This window comes from Lygodium microphyllum, chromosome 1 (assembly GCF_053477565.2).
Source record: "Lygodium microphyllum isolate KBCC chromosome 1, Lygodium_microphyllum_v1.1.10, whole genome shotgun sequence".
NCBI lineage: Eukaryota > Viridiplantae > Streptophyta > Polypodiopsida > Schizaeales > Lygodiaceae > Lygodium > Lygodium microphyllum.
Window position 1 is genome coordinate 146821134 of NC_141135.1, and position 17603 is coordinate 146838736.

The following is a 17603-nucleotide window of genomic DNA, read 5'->3' on the forward strand; positions in this document are numbered from 1 at the left end:
AAAGGGACCATCTCTTCTTCTGCTACACCATCTTTGATCTCCATGGCCAAGTCTCTGGCCATGGTAATTAAATCAGTGCACTCCATGAATATGCATCAACCTGAACAGAGAAAGCACCATAGGGCCCTCCAAAGGGTAAGGGCACCAAGCACAACAAGAGCATTGCACGCTCAATAGGAGTCATCATTGCAAAGAGCCTTGAACTAGAGCTACAAAGGCCTCCCTCCCTCTCTCTTACATCAGACCATTGGGTCAGCTAAAAACAAAGAGAACAAACACAAATCAAGCCGACAAGCCTTTAAGACCATAACACACAAATATCACACAGAAAGGACAGCCAGAGTGGAGAAAACAATATCTAGCCAAGGAGCAACAATGTCACGAAAAACCAAGTCAGCTCAAACCATAGAGGAGATCCACCACCATAACAATAGACCACCAATATGGGCCACATGACCATGGATACCCGAGGCAGAATCAAAAATGAAGGCATTCCGAGTATCCCACTCTCGAGCAGCCACATATGAAGATATTGTTTCATTTTCTTAGATTGTAGGGGTGTTAGCACAACTGGGTCACTTGGAATGCCTTCATTATTAATTCCACCTCTAGGGTTCAAAGTCACGTTGGTAGGCTGAAGAGTCTTCTTCATTGGCAGTTGGATCTTGTTCAGCACACTGGCCTTCTCCCTTAGGAGGATTTATTTTCTTGGTGTAGGGTAGTTTCTTCTGCTACTCTATTGGGAGTCTTATACTTCTCATGTGATAATATAATGGTCCATTATGAGAGAGAGAGAGAGAGGCTCGTTAGTGGATTATGGGAAGGATGCCTTCTATTTTCACCTTGCACTCAAATCATTCTTGCCTTTTCCATTTCCTTAGTTGGACAGCTCTGTGGCATATAAGCTTGGCTACATAATTCCAGATGCCTGAGACAACATCAAAAAGGAATGCATTGCGTGTGACCCAAATATGCAAACGACCCCAAAATCTGAGAAAAGGAAACTAGAATCTTTATGTGAGGTTGTAGCAAACCATGATGCTTAGGCTTACCAAAAACCCAATCAAAAGAACGCATCTTGGTATGCACCACAACATGTCAAATGTCAAAAAGGAGAAGCCAAATTTTATGGGCAAAAGGACGAGATAAATCGGTGATGGGAAGACTCCAATCTCCATTGCAGTAGTACAGAAGAAACAATTGCCATTGGAAATTACCCCGCTAGTGAAGAACTGAACCAAGGGGAAGACCACCCACCAACATGCACCAAATGAATACCTTGCATTTGAACGGCATCTTGTTATGCCATCCTTCCATCATTGTGAGCTTCCACCACACTTTAGTTATGCCACAAAGAGGGGGGGAGTGTGTGTGTATAGAGAAAGCATAATCTCTCTCTCTCTCTCTCTCTCTCTCTCTCTCTCTCTCTCATATACATATATATACTTTAGATGTGATATCCAGCCATTTCACCTAGCGTTTCACTTGGAAACATCCCAAAGGTGAAACATTTTGAGATGAGATGCAATGCTCCAAGGGTGAAACATTTGGTAGTTACCTTGAGCTTGGCTCATGGTACAATATCAAATATGACATGACAATCTACAAAACAACAGAAAATCCTCTCCCATGTGGTTGCCCCTCCCCTATGATGGTTTTAAGTATATTTTAAACCCTTTCCTAAAACCAACTTGGCCTACAACTCCCTACCAATGTTGCCTCCATATTTGAAACTTAGCCAAGAGTATAGCCCCAAGTCAAATGAGCAAAAGGATGAAATGGACAAGGTTCCTTATACACCCACAGTTGGTAACATTATGTATGCCATGGTTGCTGCACATCTAGACATTACCTATTCAATGGGTAGGTATATGGCAAACCTGAGAAAGAAGCATTGGCAAGTAGCAAAGAGTATCATGAGATGCTTGAAATGGCACTAGATTTATATGCATATGCTTCAAAAGGAAGGATGCACCATTCTTGGATATGTAGATGCTGATTTTGCAAGGAGTGTAGACTCTAAAAGCTCTACTATAGGTTTTATCTTTACTTTCATATGCAGTGCGATCTCTTGGGTTTCTCAATTATAACCATGTATGCCTTTATCTCTTTGCCCAATGACTCAACTCATGCTCAATGATAGAACCATAGATTTAACAAACAATGGTCAATCATAATAGTCCAGTAATTGTTGAGAATCATGAGGTCTCCACTCTTGAAAAGAGATATAATGGTGTGATCAGCCCAGTCCGCAAAACCCTTGCAAATGTGTGTGTGTGTGTGTGTGTGTGTGTGTGTGTGTGTGACTCAAGGTGCATCAATTTGCATTAGTATATAGAAGAGTTAGACACCAAGGACAAAAGATAAGGGATGCCTAGAATCAACATGGACAAGATCTCAACACTACCTGTCAACAACGTTCTCAGAACAAATGAAAATGGAGAAGGAAACATTCAAAAGATATTTAACAAGTGGCCCCCTCTACAAACAACAACCATTAAAGATCAACCATGAATTGCTCCAAAAAGTGAACCATGAAAGGATAGAAAGCACCCCAACCCCTTTCCAAAAGATGTGGTAGGTGTGTAAAGATAATAGACCTCAGATAAAGAAATGCAGTTTGATCCAAAGACCTGGAAACTGGAATGCTAGCCCCATTTCAATCTCGCAATGGAACTCTCCTTGCATCTCTAGTAACACCTTTGGAGAGATGGATTGGTGGTCCTTTGCAATCTCTGGAATGCCAACCTTGGCTACGTCTGGAACTTTCACAACAAAAGTGAAGATCTTAATCCCCCAAAACTATGGTATCTAGCCACATGTGAGACTAGGATGGCCCCCTAAGGGAGAAGTAAGCAGCCCTTTCTAAGATGTAGACAAGAACAACCTCCGTCTCAGACAAGAATGTAGATGAAACCACCACTAGGACCAGAATGGCTCTCGCAAGAACCGGGATTTCCCACTTTGGAACAGCATTTACCTCCTCTAGATGGAATGTCTCCCTGTGAGACTAGTGTGTCCTCCAAACTGCCCTCTCTAGTCCTATAAACATGTAACATCCTGTAAATAGTCCCCCTCATGTAAGAATGCAGTGTCTCCTGAAACTGAAAATTCAAGAATGTTAATATCCCTTAGATCATCCTCCATACACATGACTAATAAATCTTCAAGAACATCATCTAATAAAGCAAAATCGTCCTATATTATGTGGCCAATACAACTGCTCTATTACAATTCAGTAAACTCTATACCATCATGACCAACATCATCTAGCACATAACTGACAATGTTCTATCGTAGACTCTGACTCTTCCTGTATAGCATCTATCTCTGAAATGCCAACAAAAGCATCTCTGCTACACTAAAATCAGCCCCGCCCAAGACTGACATCCACCCCTTGTATAACATACATCCAAATCCATGAGTCCTATATTCATAGACTCATCACACACAATCTACACACATGGAGTAATTTCCACACGCAAATATTCAACCTAGGGAAGCAAGTGTCTTTACTTCTAACACCAATGACTCATCCTTTAGAGTCTCCCCATTTAGGACCTGCACAGTGTTCACTTGGCCAAAGCTTGGCCACTGCCTGCATAGCAGAACAACCAATGAAGATGCAACTCCTCTTGCCACCCTCTCTCAACCACACAACATGTGGAAAAAATTTGCCACATCTTTCAACTGGAGACCTTCTAGCTGCTACAACACTCTTTTACTGCTAAAAACCAAAAAACACTTATGCACCTCCCTTTTGGCTGCACTAAGTGGACACTCCAACCCAACAAACAACAACTACCTACTTTTGACAAACGCTTCAAAACAATTCATAAACTTGGGAAAAACACTGCAAAATACCCCACAACATGAATTGACTGGATGCCAACTACCAAACCACCACCATCAATTTTTTCCCAACTAATGTAAGTCATGCTAGTCATCCCAGTTAACCTTGGTCAATGTAGTCAGGCTAGTCACAAATTACCCTAGTCACATCAAGCTGACGAAATCAAATAACCCACATGTAAGTCACACATCTGCTAAGTGACAATCACATAAGTCAGAAAAGTCTGAGCTTTACTTTGGCTCATACATAATGAAGAAGCTTGTAAAATCCCCCTCGATGTTATGGCATTTACCACATGTAAGTCACACATCTGCTAAGTGACAATCACATAAGTCAGAAAAGTCTGAGCTTTACTTTGGCTCATACATAATGAAGAAGCTTGTAAAATTCCCCTCGATGTTATGGCATTTACTGATTGAAACATTTGATTTTTATCTAAATGCTGTCTTTACCAAACTTGATGACCTGCTGGTTACATAACAACTGGCAAGCATTGACCATCTGACTGCCAGACATAATGTCTGCCTGCCATTGACAATTTGACTATCACACTTGAATATGGGGCTCGCATATCTAAACGAAAATGCTGTCATCGCACATGCCTATGTCATGCATCACAGTCCACGCCACCTACATCATCTACTATGTTGAACTTCCTGTTTGAACCTGATGTTTTTGTTGTCACCAATGCCGTGTCTTTCATGCTAGACTTTAATTTGACTGCCTAGACTTATGTCTTTCTTCATAACATTGCACACACTGCTTGACTTCTACTTCGCTTATGCTGCATTCTTCAACTTGTCTATTCTTTGTTGTTTGTTCGTTTTCCATCACCTTCACATATCTTGCAGCCTGCTCTTCTTTGTGACAAATAATCTCACATAGGCCTGCACTCTAATATCATGAAAGAATGTGGAAACACTCACTATAACTCAACTCACAAAGATGGAAGGAGATGCTAGTGTAAATGAACTCAACTGAAATATATCAGCTGAAATATATATGTGATATGAGTGATGTATATCTGCAATGAAAGGACTCCACTCGAGATGTGTCAATTTGCACGTGTGTAAAATAGTGGCACACCCCAGGCAAAGACGGGCATGCCCAGAATGGACTGGATGCTCTCCATTAAATGCCCTCCTTTTAAAATTTGGGAAGTGATCAATGTCACAATCATTCAAAGTAGAAGAAATGAATGATCGTTCAAATATATGCAGTAAAGCTCTTCTTATATCCTCACAGCTCATATAATATATTACAAAGTTCATACACTCACAGATTCAATATCTTCTCGCATGTGCCTCAGCTTCACATTAAATATACGGAGCCATTCATCCAAATCATCAACTCCATACACAGCCATATCCAGCTGGTGCAAAACCTGTAAATAAGGCATCTGCAAAGTAAAAATATGGTGCCAACAAAATTTTATTTGAGAGCAAGGCAGCAGGTTTCAAATACCTCCTCCACAAGAGGCTCACTTTCCAGAATGGCATGAACATTGGCGGCTTCTAATGCCAAAAGTTCACGCTTCAACCTTTCAGAGAATGCCTCTGCTTCACCGATACCCATGACATACCTGCAGTAAGGCAAAAAGCAAAAACCCTTTTCACTCTGTTTGCAATCAATAAATGCATTAAGGGAACACTGCGGCAGTTTCTATATGTCAAAACTCATGACATGTAGTTGTCATATTCAGATGTGTTGTCACTTAAACGATCTTGAAACATGATCTGGATTTCCCATATAATGCAGATAACTTCATGCTTAATGCGCATTGAGTCCAGAGCGCTTTTTAAATGAGTAAATATTGGGACTCGGGAGCACTAGGAATTGGAGCACAAACGTACACAAAGAAGTTTCAAGCATGTCTTTCCCGTCAAAGACCCTACAAGCAGCTTTTCAAGCCTTAAACCAACATGGCAATCCAGATAGAAGACTAGCGATTGTGAACTTCAAAAGTGTACCCATCAGGCAGCCAAAACTAATTGAATGGAATAAATACAACTGGTTCCTGACCAATGTCTATAGCTGAAGATTCATGATTAGTAGCTTGTGCAAGCATCTATTGAAATAATGATAAGCATGCATCCATGAATGAGACATTGCAGTACTGAACAAAATGTAGAGCATAGGAAAGAGTGGTTCTCTATTTTCAGAAAATACTTTTAAGAGTATGTTCAAAGCTTGGAAAAAATAAGGTGACCTAACATAAGGAAATATGTCAAGCATTGTACCACCTCAAATTTAGGTATAATGGAAAAGCAAATATTCAATAGTTTCAAATATCATAAAATATGTAGCAGATACAGATGAAGAGATAGATACCCACGTATCAAGAAGAGCCTCCATATCATCCTCCTCTGCCTTTGAAACAAGATCTCTTTCCACAGTTAAACTGAGCTCCTCAGAACCATCCACAGCAGCAACAGCTTCAACATCAGCAGGCCCTCCTAAAGGTAGGGCCTTTGCATTTGCCTGCACAAAGAATGGTTCCTGGAAACTCAGTTTCCTTGAAAAAATCCTGGCTGTTTTCTGTGTCACACAAAGTGTGAGTCACAGCAGTGTAATTGTTTGATTTTGACAAGCCTCTCAGTGGGATTCATTTGCAACTGGCTGATCGTTTGCCAAACGCTTTTAATCAAATTATATCCAAGGACATTCATGCATACATGTGGTCAATACACAACACAAATATTTGCAGCCGCAATTTTATTGTTAGCAATTTTATTGTTAGCATATTACAAACCTGAGCCCAAAGTGCCATTTCTACAACATCCATGCCCACTATCTTTGGCAAGCGGCCAAGATTTTCCTTACATAGCTTCAAAACACACGTCAAGAATCGGTTCCTGCAATTATCTCAATCAGTATAACTGACAAAAACAGTAAGCATCAACTTCAAAGGTGCCAACATAAAAGAAGGCTATTCATCTCAACCTGTCATCAACACTGCGCATGGTCCACTGAGGTGGAGCAACACTTTGACTTTTTAAATTGTCAAAGCCCTGCTCAATCACCAAAAAAGGGGGGAAATCAAAATTGAAGATGTCAAAAAAATGACAATTACGATAAGTTAGGGTTATACGGGTTTGGTACACCAACCAACACAAATGTACAGCCAGCAGTGTCGCTTTGTGCAGCTTCAATTTTGATAAGATGTTTTAGCTTATACAATTTCGCAGGCTACAATTGACATAGAGATCACAATACGGAAAGTGAATAAGAGCTCTATGTGCATGAACAAAATATAGCCACCAGTATAGTAGAAACCACACAGAGAGTTTGTACCTCAAATCCACCAGATGAAGGCTTCAACACTTGCAGGTCAACCTTCATATTTGGTTTTGTGGATGACCTCTTTGCTGCCAGCAAGTACAACATATGATACATTTACTAAAAATATTAACCTGATTTGGAGAGCAATTTGCCAAAACCCCCTCACTACTTTTATCCACTACGTAAAATAAATTTGAGACACTGCAATATATGAGGTTTGCACATGCAATACTTGGGGTAGAAAGCGTATGATGGCAGGAGTGGCAAGGTTGACAAAGATGAAGATCATAGTTCTACTCTAGGCATGGTGGACGGAAGCCTATATGGAACATATAATCAACATAGTTGAAAGAATAAGAATAATACTAAGAATAAGTGACTCACTTATAAGATGACCACACTTGTTGTGTTTTCAATTTTCAACCTAGAAATCTTATACATTTATTTGGGTTTTGTGAATTTTGAATATTTTTAAATCCACTTTTGTCTGACAACTTTTTCTATTTGTAGGACTATTCAATGGCAAAGAAAAATAGCACATCCAAAAAGGCTTGAAAAGATTGTTTCACTAGCTCAGAAAAGAGAATTTGCACTACTTTATTAACAACCCCCATATGTGGGTCATTGATTGAAACCAGCCTTCCTTCCGTGGATGGGTGATAAATCCTTGATTACAACTTAATTACAGCAGCAAACAATAAATGCAAATCTGAAAATACAAATTTACCTACTAATCTTGGACAATGCACACCCGATTGGCCCCAAAATTAGAGCCGCTTTCGGTATTTCTTAAGCTTTATTGAAGAAGAAGTTGATTTACAATGGGATTCTCCAAATCCCCTTCGCAATCCAAACTCCCCTTGCTATCCAAAGTGACCAGCAAGTCTTCAATCTATTTTGCCCCTTGATTCGGGCACTTAATTGGCCTTCACCCACTTCATAGACAATGAAAATGCCCCAAATTCAATGGCTGCTAGTCCTCCACCTGAATTTAGCTCAAATTCACCTTCAGCCCTAAAAAATCCAAGTCTTGTAGCATGCTTCCCGAGGCTACGGCTAAACCCTAGTTTCTGCTGTAAATCCTAGTTTCTGCTGTAAATTAGGGTTTACAGCAAATAAATTTGCAATTTCTCAACCTCCAAGGGTCCAAATGCTGAGATCTTCGAAACAAGGCTGTGAAATGGTTGGGAGATGAGAGAGAAAACTGTAGAGAGAGAAGATTCAGAGTCTTGTCGTGAAGAATGACTGAAAATCAATCAAATGCAGCTGCTACCCTACCAAAACAGCATTAAATGCTGTCGCCTATAGCTGAGACATCCAAATCAGTTGTCACCTTGTACCTAGATGCAATTGCCCAGCGCTGGAGGGTCTGAATCTGCGATCAACTCCTCAAAACTCACTCATGGCTGGTTACAATGGCTGAAAATAGGCTGGTTATGGCTGCTCACAACTCTCCCACAATTGCTACAGCAAAATGATCTCATTTTTCCTCTTTTTCAACCTTTTATCAGTCTGTATGGGCAAGTTTGCCAAGTGGCAACCTTCCCAAATAGTTTTTCTGACATTGTCCATCATTAAATATTAATTTTCAGTCTTTAATTATTGAAAATTAATCTAATAATTATTTCAATTCCCAGAAAAATAATCTGACTGGCCAATAATTAATTGGCTAGGCATCTTTCACTTCGAATTCTCTCTATGCCATCTTTGACCATTAGATCGGCGTTGGGTACCAATAAAGGCGTTGGGTACCAATAAACGCCACATCTCTAGTGTCACCAACTAACACTTGTGGCCAAATGAATGACCTAGGCCAACAATTGACACCAAATACCTGTGCAACATAACTTATAGCAACTTTCGCCTTTGACATCCCGTGATTTTCTCAAGTCCTGGGCTCGTAAATTTACTGTAACCCCACTTGCACCTCACATGTGCAACATTTACTTAATCATATGATTAAAAGTTAATCCACATGTTAAGTGAGGTTTCAAAAATACATGTCCTCATGACATAAATCCCCACCTTAATGCCCACCTTGCAGGCTTGCCTATGCAGAAGTGCACAATGAAAGAGGAAACACAAACACTGAAAGAGAGGGGAAGAGAAAAACTACAATCAAAGAAGAGAATGGAAGAAGAAAATCCATACTGAACTCCAAAACAATGCTGAATACAAAGATGAACTGATTAGTCGCTACAGCAGCCCCAATGCGCACCAAAAGATGGAGAGTCCCACATGTCAAAGTGTGCTGAACCTGCACAAGATGAATCTGCGATGATAACTAGCCACTATGGAACAGCTATGAATAGCCAAGAATTGCTGAAACCAGCTGATTGCTGCCACATGGTGCACTAAATGCCAGCCAACCAGCAATAAAATAATAATAAAATGTTATCACCGACAAGGAATGTTGGTCGCCCCATTTGGATGATGTGAAAACGATGCAAATCCATTGAAATAGAAATGCAAGGCTGAAACTAAACCTCAGCCAATGTGAATACACTTAAACCGACTGGAAAAGAAATGCATGCTCTAAACAGAACTGCCTCCTCCATCAAAATACATGATAGACTAAATGCCAAAACTCCTAATGTCCCCGTCAATTCAAGTTGATGCTCACAAGCAAGAAATGACTATGCAAGTCACACATGACCACTAACACCCCCTCTTAGATCGAGGATGTGGCTGGAGTCCAAAGAAGACGAAATCCATTATTATTATTCCTCTTTTTACTTCATGCTTTTCTCAAGGCATCACACACAAGAAGATTAAGTACTCGTGCCGGTTCAGTAGTGGTAAGTTTGTTAAGTTAGTGGATATGTTTGTTAGTTAATAAGTAAATTTCTAAATGCAATATATTTATCCTGTTCATCAAGCCAATTACTAAGGAAAGGGCATTCTCTTGGATTCATATGTACCATAAATAGAAATGCAAGGCTGAAACTAAACCTCAGCCGTTGTGAATACACTTAAACCGATTGGAAAAGAAATGCATGCTCTAAACAGAGCTACCTCCTCCATCAAAATACATGATAGACTAAATGCCAAAACTCCTAATGTCCCCGTCAATTCAAGCTGATGCTCACAAGCAAGAGATGACTATGCAAGTCACACGTGACCACTAACACCCCCTCTCATATCGAGGATGTTGCTGGAGTCCAAAGAAGACAAAATCCATTATTATTTCTCTTTTTACTTCATGCTTTTCTCAAGGTATCGCACGCAAGAAGATTAAGTACTCATGCCAGTTCAGTAGTGGTAAGTTTGTTAAGTTGGTGGATATGTTTGTTAGTTAGTAAGTAAATTTCTAAATGCAATATATTTATCGTGTTCATCAAGCCAATTACTAAGGAAAGGGCATTCTCTTGGATTCATATGTGCCATTCATTGTCCTTGGGTAGGCTAATAGTGTCAGAGGTAGGCAATTAGCGACATCCAAGAGATGTGAGCCATTCCAATGATGAAATGTAACTATCGAAGCCTCTCACAACTATGCATAGCAAATCATGAAATTTGTTGATGAAGAAGCTCTTCATGCTCCAAGAAAGCACAAGGGGACACGAAATTCACAACTGCATCACCAATATCATCCCCCTCTGAAAGGGATGGGAGGTACAAGGGAACCACCAAAGAAGATAGTGGAGGATGGGATGGAACCAGTGGGACAGGTGGTACACAATCAAGAACGGGTGCGGCAATGGAAGATTACCTCAGAGGACCCTATACAATGAAAGGGGAATGAAGCATGTAAATCCCTCTCTCCCACTGACCTATCACTAAAGCAACTCCTAAAGAAGAGTCCTCAACAAAATAGCCTTCTTGGTGAAGATAACCTAGGTACCGAGCCTAGTAAGGCCATAAACTAAGAGGAGTAAGAAGCCCAAGTCCGGAACATGTAGGACTTTCAAAGCGGAGCTCGATGGACGGTTAAGTATGTTGAGCTAACATAAGCGTTGCATACTTAATTAGAGAGAGTTTTTAAACAATGCACGGTACGAGGTCCCGAAACTTTCTATAAATAGGTCAGCTGCCCTCCATTCAGTCTCAATCTCGTTTTTGCAGGTTTCACACCTACTAGCTTCGTTGCCCACACCCCGTTCGTGGAGCACATCTCCACTGAAGCTGCCCCTTGCTGTCTACATCAGATTGGAGCCTATTTCCAGACTTCTTTCTACAATTTCCACCTCTACCAACTCTCGCCTGCTTTCCTACCTTCCTGGTGGCTGCAATTCAGTCATTTTCTCCTCCCCCTTCATTCACTCCCATGTCAAGTATGCATGATACTTCTCAATCTTTTGATTTTACTCCCTCTTTTCCGCGAGATATCAGAGATGCTCATGATGAAGGAACTATTTATACCAAGTATTCATACATTAGCCTTGAAGAGGATAGGTAATTCAAATTGCACTCAAGCAAAGGTAAACAAAAATAGCAAGAATCTATAGTAAGTGCTCCTTCATCTTTTCCCTCAATTTTTACATCTCATGGTCAATATGATGTTGATGATGCATCTATTTCTTCATTTGCATTTAATGGATAGAAGGAACCTACAACTTTTCCCACAACAACTCAAATGACAAATCCATTCAATCTCCTACCCATCCCAGTATTTGCATTTTGCAACCTAGGGACTTCCTTTGAATCTAGCATCATCACCCGGTTCTTGGCATCAACATATGGGCTGCCCTCCATCTGTTTGACAACTCCAACACTTTGGGATCTGCGTTTTGCAGCCCAGGTCACTCCCCGGCATCAAAGGATTGCAGTTCGCTCCCTCAACAGCTGCTGATCATCTACCACATCTCCAACGGCATCAAAGGACTGCGGTTCGCCTTCCAATGATTACTTCGATAGCCCACTACCCAAAGGACTACATTTCACTCCCTTCACTATGCAGATTCCCACAAGTGCTGCCACCAAATTCAAACAAAACAATGCAATTATCTTCTGAGCTTAGGCTCCGCTGTATCAACTTTTCTTCTCATAGCATGATTTAGTGCATCATCGCCGTGTTCTTCTTGTGTTTCTGAGTTTCTTCTCTCTGAGTGTTTGCCATAAACACACTATGTTTCTCCCCGCAAACCCTATTGTCTCTTTGGTCTCTGTCTTTTTTTTTTTTACAAGCCCTTCACCGATAGGCACACCTCTTAGGACCTCATCTTTTCCTCGGCCAGGTGGTGTCCCCATGATGGAGGTTCATCCTTCCATCCCCACACTTTCAAGTTTTTCACGGCTTAGGAATGCCACCCACCACCAAGTGTGGATCAGTTGGTACCACAATTTGCCTCCATGATGTTGGGTTTAACTCACGTCTACGCTCACAAAGGAGTGTCATTGATCCGAGGTAGAACACTGGGGTACTTTTTACTCTCCTTATGAGAGGTTTTTTTCCCTTGGTTATATTATCTTTTATTTTGTATGCTTATGTTACACGATTCAAGCACTTATCATGTCTTACACCTTTTGGGTGTGAATGCACATAAACCACCCTAAGGTTTAAGGGTTATACTTTGTACTTTCATTACACTCTTTGGTAATTGCATTGGGAGTCGTGCCGTATCTTCACACTCACTCTCTTCGCTGTCAATTCTATACTCTTAGCCGAGCTTTGATCTTCCACATCTCACACATGGCATTACCTAATGGGCCTTCTAGTCATTTTGATATGCCTTGACCGTCTACTAGTTAAGGCTTGTGTGTCCTAATGCCTCCACCTTCACCTGCACTTTATGAAAACATTCATATTTCAATGCCTCCACATCAATCAACACCCATTAAATACTCTCCACCTGTTTCTACCTATTCACTTTTCCCTCCTACTTATCCCCCTCCACCACCTCCCTCTTATTCCACTTATCTAACACCTCATGGTTCTTCATCCACATCAACCAAACATGCCTTTAACAATAAGACTCACTTTAACAAGTCGAAATTCACAACTTGATCAAACCTGATCAGACATATCCTGGACTCCCAGAATCTATGGGATCTTGTGCAAGGGTTGGAACCCCAACCTACTTCCGCACTTGTTTTATACAAAGTTGTCTGCTCATGGAAGGCTAGAAATGCCTCCGCTATTGTTAAACTGATACAATGTCTATTACTTAAATTTCATTCACAACTTCATCATTTTGACTTACCATTCAAGCATTGGGCACACTTGACTGACCGCTATGCGGGTCGAGAGAGGACATATCGTATCAATTTGGGTCATGAGCTCCAAAACTTTAAAATCACTACCAAGATGACTTGAAAGTCAAGTTGGCTGAGTACCAGCACCTTCTCGCCGAGTTTTCTACCATGGGGACTCCAAGTCCTTGCACAATCACGTCACATTGTTTCTAAACCACCTGCTAAGAAAATACCTCCATTTTATGCAACAAGTTATCTCACAGCCCACCATGCCCACATTCTGTAAGTTTGAATGTCAGCTAATGCATTACACTCGGCAATTTGATCAATTTCATACTTCGATTTCTATAGAGAGGGCTCCTATTGCTTCTTCTCTCAAAGAGGGTAGCAAGAGAAGAGTTAACAAAATTGAAATTCCAATCAAAATCAAACTCAAAACCAAAACCAAACTAGAGAGATCCGAGGAAACTCCCAATCATCTCTAAATCCCGAGTGGCAAAATCTACCGAAGAAAAATAGGTATTGTCAACATTCTCAAAAAGCTGGTCATTTTGATAAGGAGTGTCGATCAAAGGCAACAAGCACAACACCAAAAGCTAAGAATCAAACCCCCAACCCTCAATCCAGTAACCCCAATGTGAAAACAAGAATGAATCGAAGCTCAACTAAGACTGGAGTAGACAGTGTAGAGTGAGAGCAGGACACCCCATGCAATAATCTAAAGTGTAAGGTGCAAGTACAAAGTACAACCCTTACACCTTAGGGTTGTAAGAGGGTGTTCACACCCGAAGTATGTGAAACATGATAAGTGTCCAAAACTCTATAACATAGGCACATAAAATAAAGGGAATAAATCTAGGGAAAAAACCCTCTTGTACGAAGAGTAAAAAGTGCCCCAATGTCCTATTGAGGATCATTGACACTCCTTTGTGAGTGTAGACATGAGTGAAACCTAACAAACCACCCTAGAGTGAAGAGTGATCAAAATACAAGGGTCATCCACCAAAGGAGATCAAATTTAAAGCATTGTGAAATGCTTCAAATTTGTCACAAGGAAGAGCTTTGGTGAAGATGTTTGCCACATTACTAGTGGTAGGACAATAGACAAGGTTGATATCTCCAACATGTAGCCTCTCTCTGACAAAGTGATAATGAACCTCAATGTGTTTCATGTGTGCAAGAAACACTTGGTTCCGTGCCACTATAATGGCACTCTAACTGTTAGTGAACAAAGAAGTAGGCTCCGTGGCAGATACATCTAGATCAACTAGCAAGCATCTAAGCCATACGCATTCAACTGTGGTAGTGAAAGCTGCCTTGTATTCAACTTCACATAGCAATGTGGCAACAATGGGTTGTTTCTTGCTAGGCCAAGAAATGCAAGATGAGCCAAGAACGAAACAATTGCCACTAGTGGAGTGACGAGAATCGTAATCACCAGCCCAATCAAAATCACTGTAAGCATGTAAATGCAGAGGTCCCCCCTTTGCATAAAAGAGTCCTAGTAATCTACAAGTAACGGAAAACACGCTTGACAACTTGCCAATGTAACACACATGGCTGATGCATATATCTACTCAGGGCTGAAACTACAAACTGTATGTCCAACCTAGTGTTGCATAGGTAGATAAGGCATCCAACTGCTAGAGCATATGTGTGGATATCAAACAAGTCAGTGTCATCATGCAATGACAACTTCAACCCAAGTTCCATTGGTGTATAGATTGGCTTGGAATCCTGTAAGCCAAACCTCTCAAGGAGTTTACCAATGTATCTTGACTGTGATAAACCAATGCCTCTAGCATCATGAATGAATTGAATGCCCAAGTAATAGTGCAAAGGCCCTAAATCTAACATCTCAAAAGTTTGCTGTAAATTTTGTTTGAATGCTGAAATCTAATCAGTATCTGTCCCTGTAAGTAAAAGATCATCAACATATAGACAAATGATTAGCAAGGATTCCCCCCTCTTTACATATGTAAAGGGTAGACTCTGATGAGTTGTTTATGAACCCTTGGCTGAGTAAAAAGGCATCAATCTTTGAATATCAAGCTTGAGGAGCTTGTTTTAAGCGATATAAATCCTTTTTCAGCTTACAGACCAAGTGTTTGAATCCCTCAACTGCAAAACCAATGGGCTGTTGCACATACACTTCTTCATGAAGTTCCCTATATAAAAATGCAATCTTTATATCTAGTTGATGCACCGTCCATCCATAATAGGCAGCCAAATCAACCATAGACCTAATGGTAGTCATGCGGGAGGTAGGAGCAAATGTGTCCTCATAGTCAATGCCTTTCTTCTATGCATAGCCCTTGGCTACAAGCTTGGCTTTATATTTGTCAATGGATCCATCTGCATTCCTTTTCATCTTATAGACCCATTTTGTTCCAATGGCTTTCTTCTCAATAGACAAAGACACTAAATCCATCGTTTCATTCTTTATGATGGAATCAAACTCACCTTGCATTGCTGCCATCCAATACACACTATGTTGTGCATCCTCAAAACATTCAAGCTCCTCATCATCAACTGTATGTGCTGCCATAATAAACTCCATGGCATGTGCACCATCATGCATACGAGCTTAACTTCTAGTACGACCAGCCATGGACGCATCCAAATGACTACCTTTCATAGTCTGTAAATACCATCTAGGCATTTGTCTAGCCTCTTGACTGTGTACAAGCTCTTGCTGAATTTCAGGTTCAGCACCTTGCTGAATATTGCATACGAGCGTAACTTCTAGTACGACCAGCCATGGACGCATCCAAATGACTATCTTTCATAGTCTGTAAATACCATCTAGGCATTTGTCTAGCCTCTTGACTGTGTACAAGCTCTTGCTGAATTTCAGGTTCAGCACCTTGCTGAATATTCAGATCAGCCATGGACTGACTTACTGCATTATCCAATGGAGCAGCTAGTTGAACATTAAGTTCATTTGCTGAAACTATAGTTGTATCACCAAATGAAATGGGCAGCAACCCTTCAAATACATCACTGGCAGCCTAATATGTGTCAAAACCAGGAAGGGATAATTTTGATTTTTCATCGAAAACCACATCCCCGCTGACAAATACCTTTTTAGAGACACGATCATATAATCTATATCCTTTGCTCTCACTGCTATACCCCACAAAAATGCATTTGACAGCCTTATTATCCAACTTTTTTCTAAGTACATAACTGCTTCCTTCCAAAAACTATGTGGCAAGCTCTTTGCTTTTAGAACATCTGGCCATCTCCATGAGTGACCGATTCTTCCTCTCTACAACCCCATTCTGCTGTGGAGTATAAGCAGCAGTGTACTGATGAACAATGCCCTTCTGCATCAAAAAAGAATTCAGCATAGAGGACATGTATTCCCCCCCTTGGTCCAAACAAAGAGTCTTCACCCTGCAGCCAGATTGGTTTTCAACAAGTGCTACAAAGCCAAAAATGCATCATACACTTCTGACTTTTTCACTAAAGAGTAGACCCAGCAAAAGCCAGTAAAGTCATTAATAAAAGTGACAAAATAGTAACAGCCACCCAATGACTTTGTTTGCATAGGGCCATATACATCTAAGTGCACAATCTGTAACCTAAGTACTCAGGAGGTCTCTCCACGAGAGGTAATCTATCAAGTATCTGTGTACATTGCAAAAGCATCAAGCTACCATAGTTTACATGCCCCACACGAGCATATCATAACTCCGCCTATAACATAGCAAGAGAAAGAGTGGACGTTAAATAGGCCGACTAATCAACTTAAAGAGCATCCAATTCATATAACCCATGCCATAGAGAGCCAGTCAAAACCAAAGTCATGTGTTCCTTATCTCTCACCATGCATCTATCATCATCAAATATGACCTACATACAAACTACACCGTGCCAAAGAAGAAATAGATAACAAATTCTTCTTTATATTGGGCATGAACAAGGCATCCTGTAAACAAAGAATAGAGCCATCAATGGCTATCACCACAATCTCCCCAATACCTCTAATAGGGTATGATGCATTGTTGGCACACTGTACAAACTTGCCAACCGAGGTTGCAACAACAAAAGCAAACAAATCTCTGCAAGATGTGATCTGTCTAGATGCACCATTGTCAAAAAACCATGTGTCTGCATCCTCAATAGAGCTATCACCACAATCTCCCCAATACCTCTAATAGGGTATGATGCATTGTTGGCACACTGTACAAACTTGCCAACCGAGGTTGCAACAACAAAAGCAAACAAATCTCTGCAAGATGTGATCTGTCTAGATGCACCATTGTCAAAAAACCATGTGTCTGCATCCTCAATAGAGCTAAATGCTCTATCAGCCCAAGAAGAATCA

General features: G+C 40.7%; 1 protein-coding gene across 1 annotated transcript in view; it reads right to left on the minus strand.

Annotated features, from left to right (window-relative positions):
- The window catches only part of LOC148041786 (exocyst complex component SEC3A-like), a 161767-nt gene that overhangs the window by 133385 nt on the left and 10779 nt on the right, over positions 1 to 17603 (minus strand). Inside the window, exons 2-8 of the mRNA XM_087682434.1 lie at positions 7148 to 7221; positions 6962 to 7042; positions 6797 to 6864; positions 6606 to 6708; positions 6189 to 6334; positions 5318 to 5435; positions 5133 to 5237 (exon numbers count right to left, since the gene is read on the minus strand). Of these exons, the coding sequence (XP_087538560.1) occupies positions 5133 to 5237; positions 5318 to 5435; positions 6189 to 6334; positions 6606 to 6708; positions 6797 to 6864; positions 6962 to 7042; positions 7148 to 7221 (695 nt within the window). The remainder of the gene's footprint in view (positions 1 to 5132; positions 5238 to 5317; positions 5436 to 6188; positions 6335 to 6605; positions 6709 to 6796; positions 6865 to 6961; positions 7043 to 7147; positions 7222 to 17603) is intronic.